The sequence below is a fragment of the Onychostruthus taczanowskii genome, unplaced genomic scaffold, assembly GCF_017590055.1.
Source record: "Onychostruthus taczanowskii isolate IOZ18803 unplaced genomic scaffold, ASM1759005v1 scaffold50, whole genome shotgun sequence".
NCBI classification, from domain to species: Eukaryota; Metazoa; Chordata; class Aves; order Passeriformes; family Passeridae; genus Onychostruthus; species Onychostruthus taczanowskii.
The window spans coordinates 4,488,369-4,503,780 of record NW_024502569.1 but is presented as its reverse complement, the minus strand read 5'-3'; the positions used below and the strand labels follow the sequence as shown (position 1 = coordinate 4,503,780).

Below are 15,412 nucleotides of genomic sequence, written 5' to 3'. Positions count from 1 at the left end.
CCATACCCCTGTTCCCATGAGAGTGTAACGAATGAGATGAATGTGTCTTTACAAACAGACCGTGTTAATCTGCTTGCAGATAGGGCTAGGAACTTATAGATAGGGAAGTAACAGAAGAAAATATCAGTTCTAGAAAATGTTACTAATTGACACACTGTTGCTCAGCCAAGGCCGTGTTATATTCTTGAACCTAGAAAAAAAGGAACAAAGGCTTAACAGAATTATGAAGTTTCTTTTTCTTTCTTCATAAGACAAAAGAAGGGTGCATATTAAACAGGGGCATAGAGTAGGTGTCTTGGGAAGCCTGTACCTTCCAAGTACCTCAGCCAGTGGGGAAAAAGAAGAGGGTGATCAGGAACTTAGGATAAAAGGGGGGCTGCTTCCCTCAGCAATTTTAGCGACCCCGTGGGAAATGCCCCACAGCCTTTCCCTTTATTCTAATAAAATTACAGGACTCCTCTGTCTCCTTTTTTGACATAAACCTCTAGCACCTTGGATTAATTTTCCTAACAATGGGGTGAAAGCCGATGTGTGGGAAATGAGCCGTGACCTGGTTACCCAGGCCTCTGCTTCAGTCTCTGAGTCTTGCACATGGGGATGTTCCTGGAAGACGGCTCTTTCTCTTGTCCCTGGAGGTGCTTAGAAGCCTCCACGTGCTCAAGCAGGGCCACTCGGAGCCACTTGCCCAACACCACATCCAGGCAGCTTTTAAAAATCTGCCTGAGATTTTAGAGACCCCACCACCACTTTTTTTTGGGCAACCTGGTTAAGCGCTCGGTCACTCCGGCAGTGTTTCCTGGCTCGTTGGGATGGAACCGCTCAACATTTCAGTGTGTGTCCAGACGCCCCGGTGCTGCCGGGGCACAGGCGGCTCGCGCCCATCCCGGCGCTCTCTCCCAGCGCGGCTCCCGCGCGCCGCTGTCGCTTTAAGGGCCGCCGGGCCGTCCCGTGGTGCACCGCGGCGGGCGCGCTGAGGGGAGCGTGGCCGGCGTCCGTCCGCGCGCTCGGTGCCGCCGCTCGCTCGCAGTGGCGGCGGGCGCGATGCGGGGCTGAGGGGCCGCGACCCCAGCGCCGACCCGCTCATCCACCGACCCGGCCCTCGCCGCCGGCTTCCGACCCCGCTTTTCCGTTGTTCCCGCCGCTCCCGCCGCCGCCATGTCTACGGGCTTCTCCTTCGGCGCGGGCACCCTGGGCTCCACGGCGACCGCCGGGGCAGGAGGAGGAGGAGCCGTCGGGGGTTTTTCCTTCGGAACCGCCACGCCGAGGTAACGCGGCGCCCTCGCTGCTCTCGGTTCGGCCGTGCCTGCAGCCCCCCGCGGCCTGAGGCTGCCGCGTGGGCCGGGGCCCAGCCCGAGCCAGGGCCCCGTCCCGTGGTGCGGAGGGCGGGGGCGGCCGTGCCTGTGCGAGGGAGCGGGTCGCTGCCCCGGGCTCGGGGCTCGGCGCCTCGCCCGCTCCCGGAGGGGCCCGGGGCTCCGGCAGTCCCGGCCGCAGGGCCCTTGCTTGGTGCACCGTGTCTGCCCCGGCCTCCCTTGCCTTGTCTTCTGTGCCTCTAGCAGAGACGTAGGGAGCGATCTGTTCAGCAGCTAATAATTGAGGGAGTTGCTCTTCTTATTGTGCTTTGCTTTGGCTTTGGATGCCTCCCGCTACGGTTCAGCCTGCCGCTCTGAAGGCAGGATGTGAATCAGTTGTGTACCCAGCTTTCTCTCAGAAGTCAGCCCGCGTTTGTGTCCGCGGCTTGGAGCACGTTGATGCCAAAGCCCACATGTTCAGTGTCCAAAAGATGTTCTGTATATGTTTTAGAAGTTAGGTTCGATCTAACCCTTTCTAACAAAAATGACCTTGTATTGGCTGTATAGTATATTGGAGTAAAAGGAGAACTTTGTGCGTGTGATGTACAGCAGGTTCTGTACTCCAAGAGTTAAGATTTAGGTTTCTCAGAATAACAGGTAAGTCTTGTTGGTGGGCTTTCTTTCCGTTTTCTGTTTCTTTGCACACAATTGGACTGCTAGAGTCTGTTTATTCTGACCTGCTTGCTGTTGTACCTCTGTTGAAGATCAAGGCTGTTGTGTCAGAGACTTTCCCAAATGTAACCAGAATTGATCACTGTAGTGTAAATTAAATGGACAGGGGTGGTTACTCAAGGGAGCTTTGCTTAATGTGCTGCATTTGGAAATACTTGTTAGAAACGTTACGAAATAGCATTGTGAGATGGAGAGAACAGAACATCTGGATCTGAAGGACATCCGTTTAATTCTTGGATTAAATGGCAGTATTGCTTTTTTGGGAGCCCATAGAAGAGAGAATAAGATTTCTGGGTTTGTTGTAATAATGTAAACGTTGTGGTTGTCACAGATTGATGACTTTCTTGTGTTATTTCTGCTTGGTTTTGGAGGAGGGGGGTTGTTTGGGGGTTTTGAGTTATCTTGTGGTGATAGTTTTTTGGGGGTTCTTTTTGTTTGCTTGGTTTTTTAATTTCCACAGTAGAACTTTTGTAGACTTGATAATTTTTGCTCTTTTGCTTCATGCCTTCATAATGTCTGTTTCCTGTGATTCAAATAAGCAAGTTAAAATAATATTTGTTAATTCAAAACCATTCTTCTAAATGTACTGAAATAAGAGAAACTCTTTTGTCTTGTTGATCTGCACTTTTAAAAACTGCATATTGAACTTAAATGTTTTTGTTTGGTGGGGCTTTTTTGTATCTTAAAAAAAGTTTAATAGGTGCTAAGTAATAGCAGTATAGTACTCTGTATTTTTATTAATTTATTTATTTTTGCAAGCAGAACCAGTCTTCAGAGCTGTTGGTCAAAGAATCTCATAGAGTAAGGGGCCTTCTTACTGGCTCTGCATCCCTCTGGAATAATTTGCTTGAGAGCATGTTTAAGACTGTAAGAAGAAGCTGTTCTCGAGCTGGGTCTAAGATGATATTGCCAGGTGTTGGGAGAAAAAGAATTTGATTGTCTGGTCCAAGCATAAGTGTTACGTGGCCAAGGATTATATTCTGGTGGCTGAAAGCCTCTGTGACATGTCAGTCTATCTAATCTGTGATTTGCACCAGCCTTTCAGGTACTTGCACTCTTTTTTAGTTGTTCTCTTATTGTATGCTTTAGCCAGGGGCAGTGCTTCATTCTAGCTCTAGAATTAGAGTTCAGACCTGACTTCACTGATCTGAGCTCCTCTTCCTTCCATCTGTGTTCTTCTGGCCCATGCTTTCTCCTGCTGGTGAGAATGCTGCCATTATTTTGTTCCTACATTTTGGATTCTTTCTACCTTGAAAAAAAGGCCACTTCATTTTATTTGTGTTGGTTTGGTTTGGGGTTTTCTTTGTCCTGCTTAGTGTCGAATATCACAGTTTGCACCTTGGCTTTCTTCTACGGGAATGCTGTAACACGAAAAATGTTCACAGAAGAGTCATCTACTGGAAAAAAGATGAGGCATGTAAGCTTTTATCTAGTGAGAGAAGCACCATGTTGTATGTTTAAATTTTCAAGTAGTTAGGTAATGGTGCTGCAGTTTGGTATGTTGAAAGTTTGGGAGTAAAGACAGCTGAAAGGCTCTGGATCCTGTGTGACAGTTAGTGAGTCTGTCCTTCTAACTTCTTGGCCACTCTGCTTCCTAATTTACTGCCTAAAAAATAACTCACACGTAGTTCTGAACTTGCAGCCAGCTGGGATTGCCATGATCAGTTTTATTGATAGCTTGAAGAGTTCTAATTCAAGAGCTAATGGTACCTTTTTGGTATGGATTTACTTTTGTGTTGGACTTGCTACTTTAGGAGCTGCCCTCATACACAAAGAGAGAGGAGATAAGGGAGAAATGAGAGAATACTGAACATCTAAAAGATAAAAAGTCCTTGGTGAAGTCTAAATTACATGTTGTTTCAGTGTTGCTGTTGTACTTGAGCAAAATGTGTTTGAAAACTGAACCTTGTTTCTAAAGAGGCTCACAAATGGGACCAGGAAGTTATTAATCTGATAAATTATTCATCTGATCTTTCATCAAATAAGAAGAAAATTTTTAAAACCAGACTCATCTGGGTGCTGGTAGCTGTAATTTCATTGGCTGGAGATAACCATGATTATTGTGTTCTGTGCTAATTGTAAAGCTTGTTTTGTATTTGGTATGAAATCTCTAAAATGTGTGGTCACCCAAAAGAAGTATTAAAGCCTTCATTTTCCTAGTGATGACTGATCTGATTGTCTCTGTTCTTTCTCTTCCCCTTCATCTATTAAAGTAGATCTGGAAGTTGTTTTTCTGTAACTTTCTGACAGGTAGACAGTCCAAAAAAATACAGTAGGCATGTGGTTGGAATCTGTGCAAAAGGATAGCATTTTGGTTAGAGAATTAGTTCATGCTTCAGTGTGTTTTGATAGTAAGGGTGAAGCTGTGGTGTTGATGTGAATGGTTCTGTGTCTCTGCTTATCACTTGAGAATTAAGTAAAGCAACACTGGTTGAAATTTCTGGTCAGAGATAACTGACTGGACTTGTAACCTGCTTTGAAAAGATCATACAGATTTGTTATCATCTTTTTGCTTCCTCCAGCATTTGTTCTTTCATTTCAGTAGCGACGGGAGAACAATTAGGCAGAATGAATCTAGCAGAGAAAAGTTTAAATTTCTGAGTGGTCTAGTAAGATCTGTCAGCTAAGCTGCGGCTGAACAAATGCTGGAGTTAGTGTCAGGGAAGCAGTGGGAGTTACAGAGCTGTGGAAGGAAAGGGGGAAATGGGCTCTGGCTTTCTGTCCAGAAGCAGTGAGCTTGGACTCTCTTGCACAGCTGGGTTGTTTTTTATGAATGGTGTTTGTGGGAGAGTGAATGATGGCATCCAAAAGAAATTGATGTAAGGGGGGAGTGTTTTCATTTTAAATAGAATTACTGCTAATAGTCTTATTTTGTAATAGCTCAACAGGAGGACTTAATTTTGGAACTCTGGGCTCTTCCACTGCTACAGCAACTACATCGGCTCCTTCACTGGGTTTTGGGAGTGGACTTTTTGGATCAAAGTCAACCACTGGCTTTACACTAGGAAGCACCAGTACAGGTAGAAAAGAATTCTTGTACTGCAAGTTTTGGATTCAGCAGTGAAGATATAAATTACATTTATTCAAAAAACTTAGTCATACTAAAATGTTTACTCTTTTACAGTTGTTCTGTAGCTTAGAATATTCCTTACACAGTTTTATAAAACCGCTTCTTTAAGTAGTTTGAATGATCATTCATTAAGAATTAAACTGTACCAGTGCAGCAGAAACACAACTGCAATTACCAGAAAACTTCCTGGGCCATGTGTAAATTGTTCTGTAGTTTGAATCCTGGTGTATTTTAGAAATCTTAACTTTTCATCCAGGATGCTCAAAATTAACTTAAGATGGAGATATATTTAGATTTTAAAAGTATTTTAAAACTTTGTGAGATTGTTTGCATTTGTAATGCAATACTTGTAATTCTACAGTAGTGAACATTTCTGAGTTTTTTGTTTGGGGATATTTAATGCAATATGCCTGAAGGAATTGAATATTTTCTTAGGTCTCTAATTCAGCCTATGAACACACAGCTTCTTATAGCAGTAATGGAGTACAGAATTATAAAGCTTTCCTGACAGGGTGGGGTTTTTTCAGCTGTTTAGCAGACTTAAAAATAAATTTTACTTTGCTGCAATATTGCTAGATAAAATGGTCTTTTTCTTCTTGTATGCTTATATGAGTAGATGGGGAAAGTTCTAAGGACGAATCTACTAAAAGTAAAATCAGCAATACACTGAAAACTTGTATTACTGTGGTTGGCTATGGTAATTAGTGGGGCAATTTTATTTCAGTGATTTTTTTGGTAATCTAATCAGATGGTTTTTAAAATACAAAATGGCCTAACACTGAGTCCAGAATAATCTCTTTAAATTACCAGTGGGGCAGAAACCCTAAACCAAGACAGGATTTTACAAGGACTTAAATTTTATAATCCTTTTCATTATACTGTAAATCTGCTGGTTTGCATGCTGATGTTATAAATATACAACTATATATATATAATGTATATATATAGCTAAAAAAATACATGGTAGAATTACTAGTTTTCATCTTTTTTCCTTACTTCATTTGAAATTTCAGATAATACACTGCTGTGTTAGCATCAGCTTCACTGTTAGCAGCTTCTTACAAAGACAAGTTACATTTTTTAAAATCAGTTGTGCTTTAATTTCTGCTGCTGGTGTTTACCCATACTGTTTTCTGTGTTAATGTAGTATCTTTCAATACACTACAGAAAAAGAACTTGTGTAATAGTTGTCTCATAATGTTGCATTCTTTCAGGATTTCGTTTCATGTTTTTTATTGCACAGCTTCTCTGTGGCCTTCTATCACTGTTCTTACCCTGTTCTTTTGTTCTCACTCTTAAAGCAGGAACAGCAACAACTATTGCTACAGGACTGACATTAGGTAAGGACCTAATTTGGATTTTATTTTTACATAGACAAAAAACCCTAAGAGTTAAATCTTTCTTGTAATGTATAGAGCTAGTGATCATATGTGAGCTTCTCCCCCATTACTAATTGCTGTTTGCTTTGCAACCCAGATGTTAAGTCTGTAAATCAGAATGGAGCCCTGAAGTTCTGGGCACTTCTACTTATTAAGGATTATTCAATTCTTGTACTACAGTGACAGTCAAAAGTTGGACTTTGTATTTATGCTCCCCTAATGAGCTCCATCCTTCAGCAGAGGGAAGGGAGATCTGTTACCAAAGAGTTATTCATACAGAATCTCTTGGACTAGTGAATCCTGTGTGAACATGTTTGGTTGGTAATTATCTCTTTAAGAAAAAAGAGAGTTGAACTGGGAACAGACTTTGAGAATATTTTTTGTTTCTCTGATCCATCTGTGGTCTGTATTTTGGAGTTGTCATTACAAATACAGGAGTATATGGGTTGTTGTTAGCTTAGTTGTGAGTTGTTTTCCTTTTTGAACAGCAGCTAAGATCTGTGGAGTCATTGAGTTTGATTATTACTAAGGTTAAAGACACAATGCAGTCAAAGAACTTAGGAAGCCATACTATGAATAAATAGGAAAAAACAGTGTTGAATAAAGAAGGAAATCAAAGGAGCAGAAGGGAGAAGCAGCAGCTAACCCAGAAGAGACTGTGTGATACATAATCATATGTGGAAGTCAGTGCTATGCAGATGAACATTAATTCTTTTCACTAGCTGTATGAAATGATATCATCCAAAACAGCAGTTACTGAGAATAAAAGGATGTGTTTGCTGGTGTGGTTGTGTATGTATGTGCACACTCCTTTACTTTGGAATTCTGGAATTCTAGAATTTAGGATTCTAGAATATGAAATGTCTTCTGACCATGAAAACAGCAGGAAGTAGAAATTGGTTTACTTCAAAAATGTTTGAAAGCAAACTTTGAGGGAGGAACATCTCAACATATTTTTCTTCTTTACAAATTAAAAGGATATGTGCATTCATTTTGGTGTGCACGTCTAATTGAGAATTTGTAGTCTGTATTTTGAGCAGTATTGTTTATAGCTCCATTTTCCAATGTTTGTGTCATCTACTAGATGCTTTTGGTGGAAGTAGTTTTTTTTATATACAGTTTTAGGATTGGTAGTAGGTATAGTTGCCTGTCCAGAATTAAAGTCCACTGGATCCCTAGGAATTCTGGAGCAAAAAATGCCTGTGCAATTGATGTAAACCACTGAAATTCATTAGAAAATTCTGTGGGAATATTTTACTTCATGCAAGTGATCTTTTGTGCTGTGTCACTCAGGATGGTTAAGTGAGATGCAGAAGAGGTGGTGAGCTTAGCTTTCATTTTCAAGCAGAGTGTTTCAAGAGTGATAACTGGTTTTGGATTTCTTCTAGGCACACCTGCCACCACATCAGCAGCTACCACAGGCTTTAGTTTAGGTTTCAACAAACCTGCAGGTTCAGCCACACCATTTGCTTTACCTGTTACTTCTACCTCAGCGAGTGGCCTATCATTATCATCTGCTCTTACATCAACTCCTGCAGCAGGTAGGAAAATGTTTAGGAGTATGGGGCTATTTTTTGTTTGCTTGTTAACAATAAAACTTTATTGTATAACAGTTCCACATCTGTTTTTCTATTATTTATGTAATCTTGTGGTCCATGAATAAAGGGGCTCATTGGACTTCTCAAGTTCTAAATTTGGGTACCCTAATACAGATGGAATTATGGTCAGAGAAGCTAGTGCTATAGACAGCGTACAACCAAAGTCATTAGAAGTGTAGCAAGAGCTGATTTGTTATGTAAAATTATTTTTCTTATTGTTAAGCTCACTGAAGACTGAAAGCTTCCTTCTCATGCAGCTGCAAAGTTTGGGAAATGTCTACCTATTGCAGATGGTCTGAAATGGTTAATTAGCATTGGAAATAATATTTTTAAATGTTAATGTTTTTAAACATTTTAAATTACTTCTCATATTATCATGCACCTGCCATCATATTTAACTCAGCTGAACTGCACCATGCACGATGGTATTTGAGACTCTTATTTTTCTTAACTTTTGAAGTCTGCATTTGAGCTCAGCTGTCCAAGCTCAGTATCCTCTGTTCACTGTCCCTTTATGCCTTTGGTCTTTCTCTACTCAGTTCTTCCCTTTATTACTAAAAGTTGGGATGCTTAATTCCAGAAGGCAGCTCAAACCACCATGGAAGTGTTATTGTATCATGTGTCTTGTGTAAATATTTTAATGTTAAAACATTGAAATTTCAGTATTTTAAGATAAAAATCAGTGTCATTTGCTAGTTCAGTTATGCTGTAAAATAAATTCTGTCCTAGGTTCTAGAATTGGTAGTGTTCTGGGCAACTGCCAAAATTTTTGTTGCAGGTAAATATGAACTAATTAGAGTTATGAAGTTGCAAAGCAAAATAACATATAATTCAAAAGGCTATGGCTTTACGTGAAAACTCTGCAGGAAATAAAAAACACTTATTATCCAATTATGATAAAGATGCTGTTCAGACCTTTCAGTTATTTTAGATTGTCTATGGATGTATTTGAAGGCAGTGTCTGCATTAGTCTGGTTTCCTTTCTCTACAGGAACTACTGGCTTTACATTAAATTTGGGTGGCACAACTGCTCCAACTACAACTGCTTCTACAGGCCTTTCCTTAGGAGGAGCCTTAGCAGGCTTAGGAGGTTCACTTTTCCAGAATACAAGCACAGCAGCAACAGGTGAAAGTTTATTTTAGTTTTTTCTCCTGTCTCAAAACAATGACATTTAATGTGTGATTAAATTACAATGTAAGGTTTAGTTTATAGAAAGTGTTAACACTGGAAGTGTAGTTTTTAACAGTGTTACAGTTAAGAACAGTGTTACTAACTGTGAACAATAAAAATGAAACTGAAATAATTGTCTCCTTTCATGTTCTTAAATTCATTTTTGCTTAACACTTTTAAAGAAACGAAAATACAAGGAAATCTTTGTTATTGGCATAATTGGCTCAAGGGAGTTGATCATATATGGGGAGAGGACAATCATACATGACTATGGAGAAATGGAAAGCTCCTTATTTTTGGTGGGTTTTTGTCTGAATAAAATATTTCACTGTCAGTGTTGTTGTCAGTGACATCACTGTCATTTCATAGCTTCTCTTTTCAGCTCTAGAGGAAGAATTTGTGCTGTATTGTAGTCTTGATAACACTGCAAAAGGCAAAAATACTGTTTGGATTTCTTGTAGGACTTGGGCAAAATGCTTTGGGTTTATCTCTGGGGACAACTGCAGCTCCTTCAACTACTGCCAGTGAAGGTCTTGGTGGCATTGATTTTAGCAGTTCTTCAGACAAAAAGAGTAAGTTTGTTTTAAAACATTTTTTTAAATTGAGGGAATTATCAGAACACTGCAGCAAGAACTATTCTGTTGGGTTAGGAGTGTGGGATTAAAGTTGACAACTTTAACTTCCCTCTTTCAAAGGCATTTCAGTTGATTTCATTCTTAGATATTGTACAGAAGAACAAGATTATGTTTGCAAATGCAATGTAATACTAAATTAATTTAAAAATACATATAAGCTTGAGAACCAGGATGTAAATCCTTGAGCTTGGTGAGAGTGAAGACTCAGGGCTGCTTGCAGAGATGCCATCACATGTTTCTGCTCTATGTCAGATTGTCACTAGAGGGGGGAGCAGAGCTATGTTTAAGTAGTGTGTTGCAAGTATGAAGAGCACTGGTTTGAAATTACTGTTGTCCAGCTGTAATAGATCTTAAACTTGTTTTTTTATTTTGAAAGTCTACACAACTAAAGTGTCCTAATTTTAGATGTTACTCTTCAAGACTTTCTGGTGGTGTGTAGCTATATGTGATATGTTCTGTCACATTGTTAAAACCAGTTATAAAAACTTCTGTGGTAGCTTTAAATTATTTAAGTAAGGGAATATTGAGCATTGACCTATGGAGGCTTGTTAATTTGCCTTGCTTCTACTGGGGAATCTATTAATTTAGTCTCTTTATTTCATTCAGGACTGAAATTTTGAATTAGGCATGCCAACAGCTAAAAGAGAAGAAAATATATAAGCTCCATGAAGCCAGCTTTTGAGAGTAGCCTAGTTTGTGGAGAGTTCTTACTTGTGAAAGAGAGGACATGTTGACTGTCAAAACTGGAGTACTCTGGATGATGCTGATTGTTTTTAGAACTTATTACTGAAACTTAGGGTAATGAAAAGGTTCTGACACTTAGGAGATTTCCATCACTATAATATTAGGATATCACAACACTTCCATAACATACAAGTATCATAAAAAAAGGAACAGAGAACCACAGAGTCAAAATTTACTTTGGTAGTAGTGTTGTTTAGTTCACCTCTTAGGGTGGAAAATTAAATGAGTAACCTGAATTCCCCTGTATGTTGTATAGTGGAATTGGGTGCTGTCAGGACTATTGCTATCAGGATGAGCAGAGGTCCCTTAGCTAAGCAGTGTGAAATTCAAGGGAGACTGTTTTTGAGGTTTTACTTCAGAAGTGTTTCTCTTAATCGCTTCTGCTGCCTTAAGCGCCCCTCATAAATATCCCTACCTGTGTGCTGCTAATCAGTTCTGTCAGTTCAGTTGTTTGTACTGCTATATGAGGAACTGGATTTGAGAGTGATGGCACCATGGTTTTGAGTGTTTTATTTCCCTTTTCCTCATGAAGAAAAGGAAGGAGGTGATACGGCTATGAAGGAAAAGTGCCCTAGCAATCCCAGGATAGTTAGGGACTAGCCTGTGTTTTCTCTTCTGGAACTAGTAATAAAAGTTTTTGCTTGTGACCATCTAGTATTTCTTGAAAATATGGCTGCAGGGAATAAAAACCTGTTCTAATACATATTTTCATCTTGTATTGCTAAGAGAATGTTAAAAAAAATTATAAATCTGAAGCACTCACTTGCCTAGAAAGTAGCAAAACCTGACGTCAGATTTGTGTCTTGTAAGTATTGTTGTGATGTACAGCAACAACTTCAACAGAAAGAAGTGTCTGGAGTGCAAAAGGAAAGTGTGCATAGCTTTCTGCTTATTTTTTAGATTATCAGCAGACAAAGTCCTAAGTTCTGGTGTTTGTCCATCATGCTTTTTTCCCCGTAATTTAGTGTAGATATTTTTTTCCCATTAGTAGAAGGCCTAGGGGATGGTTGTGAGTGTGATCTGTCTAAAGTACTGGGTGACAGTCTGCCAACAGTTTAAATAGATGTTGCTTCTAAAAGTAGTAGCCTCTGCTGGCAGGAGCACTGTCTTGTTCAGCTTCGAATGTCTGTGGTACTAGCATTAGCTGTGTAGCTGCTTTCTGCCTTTGTGGCACTGACAGGATGTGAATTAGATTCAGCTGAAGGAGGTGAAGCCTTTTTCTAGGGCTGAGTGAGCGCTCTTCCTAGCAGACTGTTGTGGGATGGAATGCAGTTACTGCCACAGCCATAACTGGGAATAGTTGTGCCCTGCGTTATGCATGATGCTGTTTTCGGCTGTTCTCTCACTCAGAGGCATTTGGCATGTTGATCCGCAGATGTGCAGTTTAAACTGTGTAGGTGGCAGGTAAGCAGTAACATTTTCAGTTCTGTAAAATCTCACTCACTTCTGGACTTAATGCAATAGCAGAATTCTTTGAGGAAACTCAGTGGGTAAATGTTCATTGCCTTCATATCTGAGAGGAGACTGCCATTGCTGAATTTAAAACACTTGAATGTTTTGTGGGTGCAGGTCGAAGTGAGTTGAGGCTGCATAAGCAGAAACAGATTTCTTATGCAACGGGAGCTGTTCATGTGTTTGTAGTGACTTGTGTAGTACCTTGAGAGGTTGTTACTCAGAGTGCTCAGAGTGCCAGGCAGTTAGCACTTCAACTGTTGAACCATTGTTCCTGAAAGTAGTTACCTCTGAAGGGGTTGTAAATTAAAACTCACTTTTTCTTACAGCTAGTCCAGTATGTTCCCCTTATCATGAGAAATCAAGAAGATTGTAGTCATTAGCTCTTCCTTAAAATCTCATTAAGATTGTTTTGTTTGTTCTTCAAAGCTTTGTTTATGACCTACAGTTTTTATCTTCTAGGTGACAAAACAGGAACAAGACCAGAGTAAGTGTCAGATTTTCTTTGTGTTCCATGTTGTAATAGAAAAAAAGCTAAACAAATACTTTCACTTTTCTTCTGATTTGATATTGAAAAAAGATCTGCATAACTAACAGTTGCCATACAGGTAATTTAGTAATGTTTGGTCATGATTTTAAGCACTGCAATTCTTCCTTCAAATGCAATACGTACAGCTTATCTGGCATCTGCTATAGACTGATCATCTGGTTTGAAAAGTGGTTTCTGCAAACTTGCAAAGTGCTTATACCACAGGCTTGAACCCTGGCATAGGATCTGTGTGCATTAATCCAAGTCACTCCTAGTTCCAGCATTCATGCAATGGGTGCAAAACTGTGTAATCTCTCACCTGAACGTTGTAGAGATATTTACTAGTTATGCAAAAATGTTTGGCAGTATTGAAGGACCACCTAAACATTAATTGTCTCTTGTAGAGATAGCAAAGCACTGAAGGATGAAAATCTACCTCCAGTTATATGTCAAGATGTAGAAAATCTACAGTGAGTAGTGGTTTTTATTTATGATAGTTGTTTAGCTAAAGTATTGTATACTGTTGATTCTCTGTGACAAGAACATGTTCCTGCAGGCTGTCTGAAGGATAAGCTACAAGCCCAGGGCCTCTCAGCAGGTCAGCTTTGGGAACAGAATGAATGAATAGTTCTAGTAGCTGAAGTCTTAGTATGTTTTTTTTTTTTTTTCAGTCTCACTTTTCATGCTTGTATTCAAATGGGTCTGCCCAACAATATGCTCTTACCCATCTCTCTCTTGCCGTGTTAAGCCTGTTGCACATGCATAGTGGGTATTGAACCTTATATCCCTATTGCATGTGCATCATGGATCTTCTATGGAACAGAGAATTATAAAAGTCTTCCTCTGGACAGGAAGGAAGTGGTTTGTAGACTGGGCTGCATGTCTTGTATTTTTGAGTTCAAAGTGGTAATTGCTTTTAGACAGATGCTTATGTATTACTGTATATATAAAATGTTCTATATATCTTAGTTTGTCAGGGGTCAGCATAACATTTTTAAGCACTTCCTATTTAAAATTGAGGAATTTGGGGAAGGGGGATTGTTTTTGTTTTGGTTTGGTTATTTATTGTATTAGCATGGTTGAAGTTAAGATAGTACTATGCCATACAGTAATTTTACTGTTCAGTACTTGGTTTTGGAAAAACATATTTAATAACTATTTAAATAATGTGACCAAGAGGTAAACATGTGGGTACTTCAGGTTCATTGTACTATGTTTCTTTTCTCCCCACCCCCATTTTTTTTACCTTCCCCAGGAAATTTGTGAAAGAACAAAAACAAGTTCAGGAAGAAATTAGTAGAATGTCCTCTAAAGCGATGCTTAAAGTACAAGAAGACATTAAAGCTTTGAAACAGCTTCTCTCTGTAGTTGCCAGTGGATTACAGAGAAACATTCTTAATATTGACAAGCTGAAAGTTGAAACTGCACAGGTATAATTGAACATAATCTTTGTTATGTAGAGTTTTTATGCTGATTATTTCATATAGTATAGCTAGCCTTTTTTATCAGTCAAGTTAACGTGTCTCAACTAAACAGTTGTAAACAGAATGAAAAATTGAATCACTTTCTGGTCTCTTTGAAGTTACTGAAAAAGAAACTGAAATCTGTGCTGTAAGTATTTTCAGATAAGTACAACAGCAGTAAAATTACTTCTATTCAGGAAAGCATTCCTGCGTAGCAAAGGCAATAGATGGGAATGCATGTCTGCTTTAGTTCAGTTTCAGTAATAAATTCAGCTGCTACTGAAGACGTATTTGTAACAACATGATGGACTCTGGAGCAGCAAAAATACAAAGACATGTTCTTCTGATGGCTTTGGAGGAAAAAAATACCAGATTACCCCATAATCTTTCAGGGACCAGAATTTCTTGATTAGCACTAGTATTCCTTTAGGGAGCTTGAGTCACATCTCTGTCTACCAGTCTGTGTTTGAACTGTGCAGACAGTTTGAGCTCAAGTTCTGATGCAGATGCTTTTCAAGTTCTGTACCACCTTTATTTCATTAAGCATGTCAAAGCTGCTTGATATATAAATAAGTGATAATTTATTCTCAAGTCAAAAATTTGATGTTTTTTCTTTATTTTACTCTATAGTTTCACCTTTTCAACAGTTTTCTGTGAAAACAAAAGTTTGTTAATGATATTTTTATATTTCTGTACATGATGCAGTTGAGTACAATCACAGAACCAGGCACTGAGAAATTCTTAATAGTAAAATTATTAGGAAGTATTAAGCAGAAGTGTATGCTGTAATTATCATGTATAACGTGATAATTTTCACAGAGAGGCATTTTTCTAAAGTGGTTTATATTTTTTTATAATCTTTTTTTCCTATTTTTTCTCTTTTAGGTGTGTTACTTCCTTGTACTTGACTATTGCTTTTTTCCCCTCTACACCTCAATAATTATAATATTTCTGAAGTAAAATTTAAAAATTGTCGTTGACAGTTTATTGAAGTATTTTCTTTACTTCTGAGCACTTCATGTGCTTTCAGTATGTGCTGTCTCTTGTTCCATCCTCAAACTTCTGTTGGTATTTGCAGTTCTCCAGCTTTGTGATAGTTAGGTCTTTGGATAAATTTTGATCAAATTTTATCACAGTGTTAAATACATGAAGAAAGTGTTTTATGTGAGTGAAGAGTAGAGTCCTAGCATTTTTATTTTTGAGCACTTTGTGCAGAACCTTATATTTTATTCATTTTCTGTTGTTTATTTAGGAGCTAAAGAATGCAGAAATAGCATTGCGAACACAGAAAACTCCTCCTGGTCTTCAGCATGAAAATACAGCCCCAGCAGAGTAAGTTACTGTTACTCA

The 15,412-nt window shown here is 39.1% G+C and overlaps 1 protein-coding gene across 6 annotated transcripts in view; it reads left to right on the top strand.

The window, feature by feature from the left end:
* Nucleotides 1–970: 970 nt before the first annotated feature.
* Nucleotides 971–15,412, top strand: part of NUP58 (nucleoporin 58) — a 40,101-nt gene continuing 25,659 nt past the window's right edge. For 5 of the 6 annotated variants that reach the window (XR_005953487.1, XR_005953486.1, XM_041416030.1 and 2 more), the window contains exons 1-10: nt 971–1,265; nt 4,902–5,041; nt 6,393–6,431; nt 7,859–8,011; nt 9,060–9,194; nt 9,701–9,811; nt 12,533–12,557; nt 13,004–13,069; nt 13,855–14,029; nt 15,315–15,394. Coding sequence is in view for 4 of the 6 variants with exons in the window: in XM_041416030.1 (XP_041271964.1) it covers nt 1,156–1,265; nt 4,902–5,041; nt 6,393–6,431; nt 7,859–8,011; nt 9,060–9,194; nt 9,701–9,811; nt 12,533–12,557; nt 13,004–13,069; nt 13,855–14,029; nt 15,315–15,394 (1,034 nt within the window). In the remaining 2 variants the exon portion in view is untranslated. The remainder of the gene's footprint in view (nt 1,266–4,901; nt 5,042–6,392; nt 6,432–7,858; nt 8,012–9,059; nt 9,195–9,700; nt 9,812–12,532; nt 12,558–13,003; nt 13,070–13,854; nt 14,030–15,314; nt 15,395–15,412) is intronic. The other variant, XM_041416029.1, reaches the window with a different exon arrangement.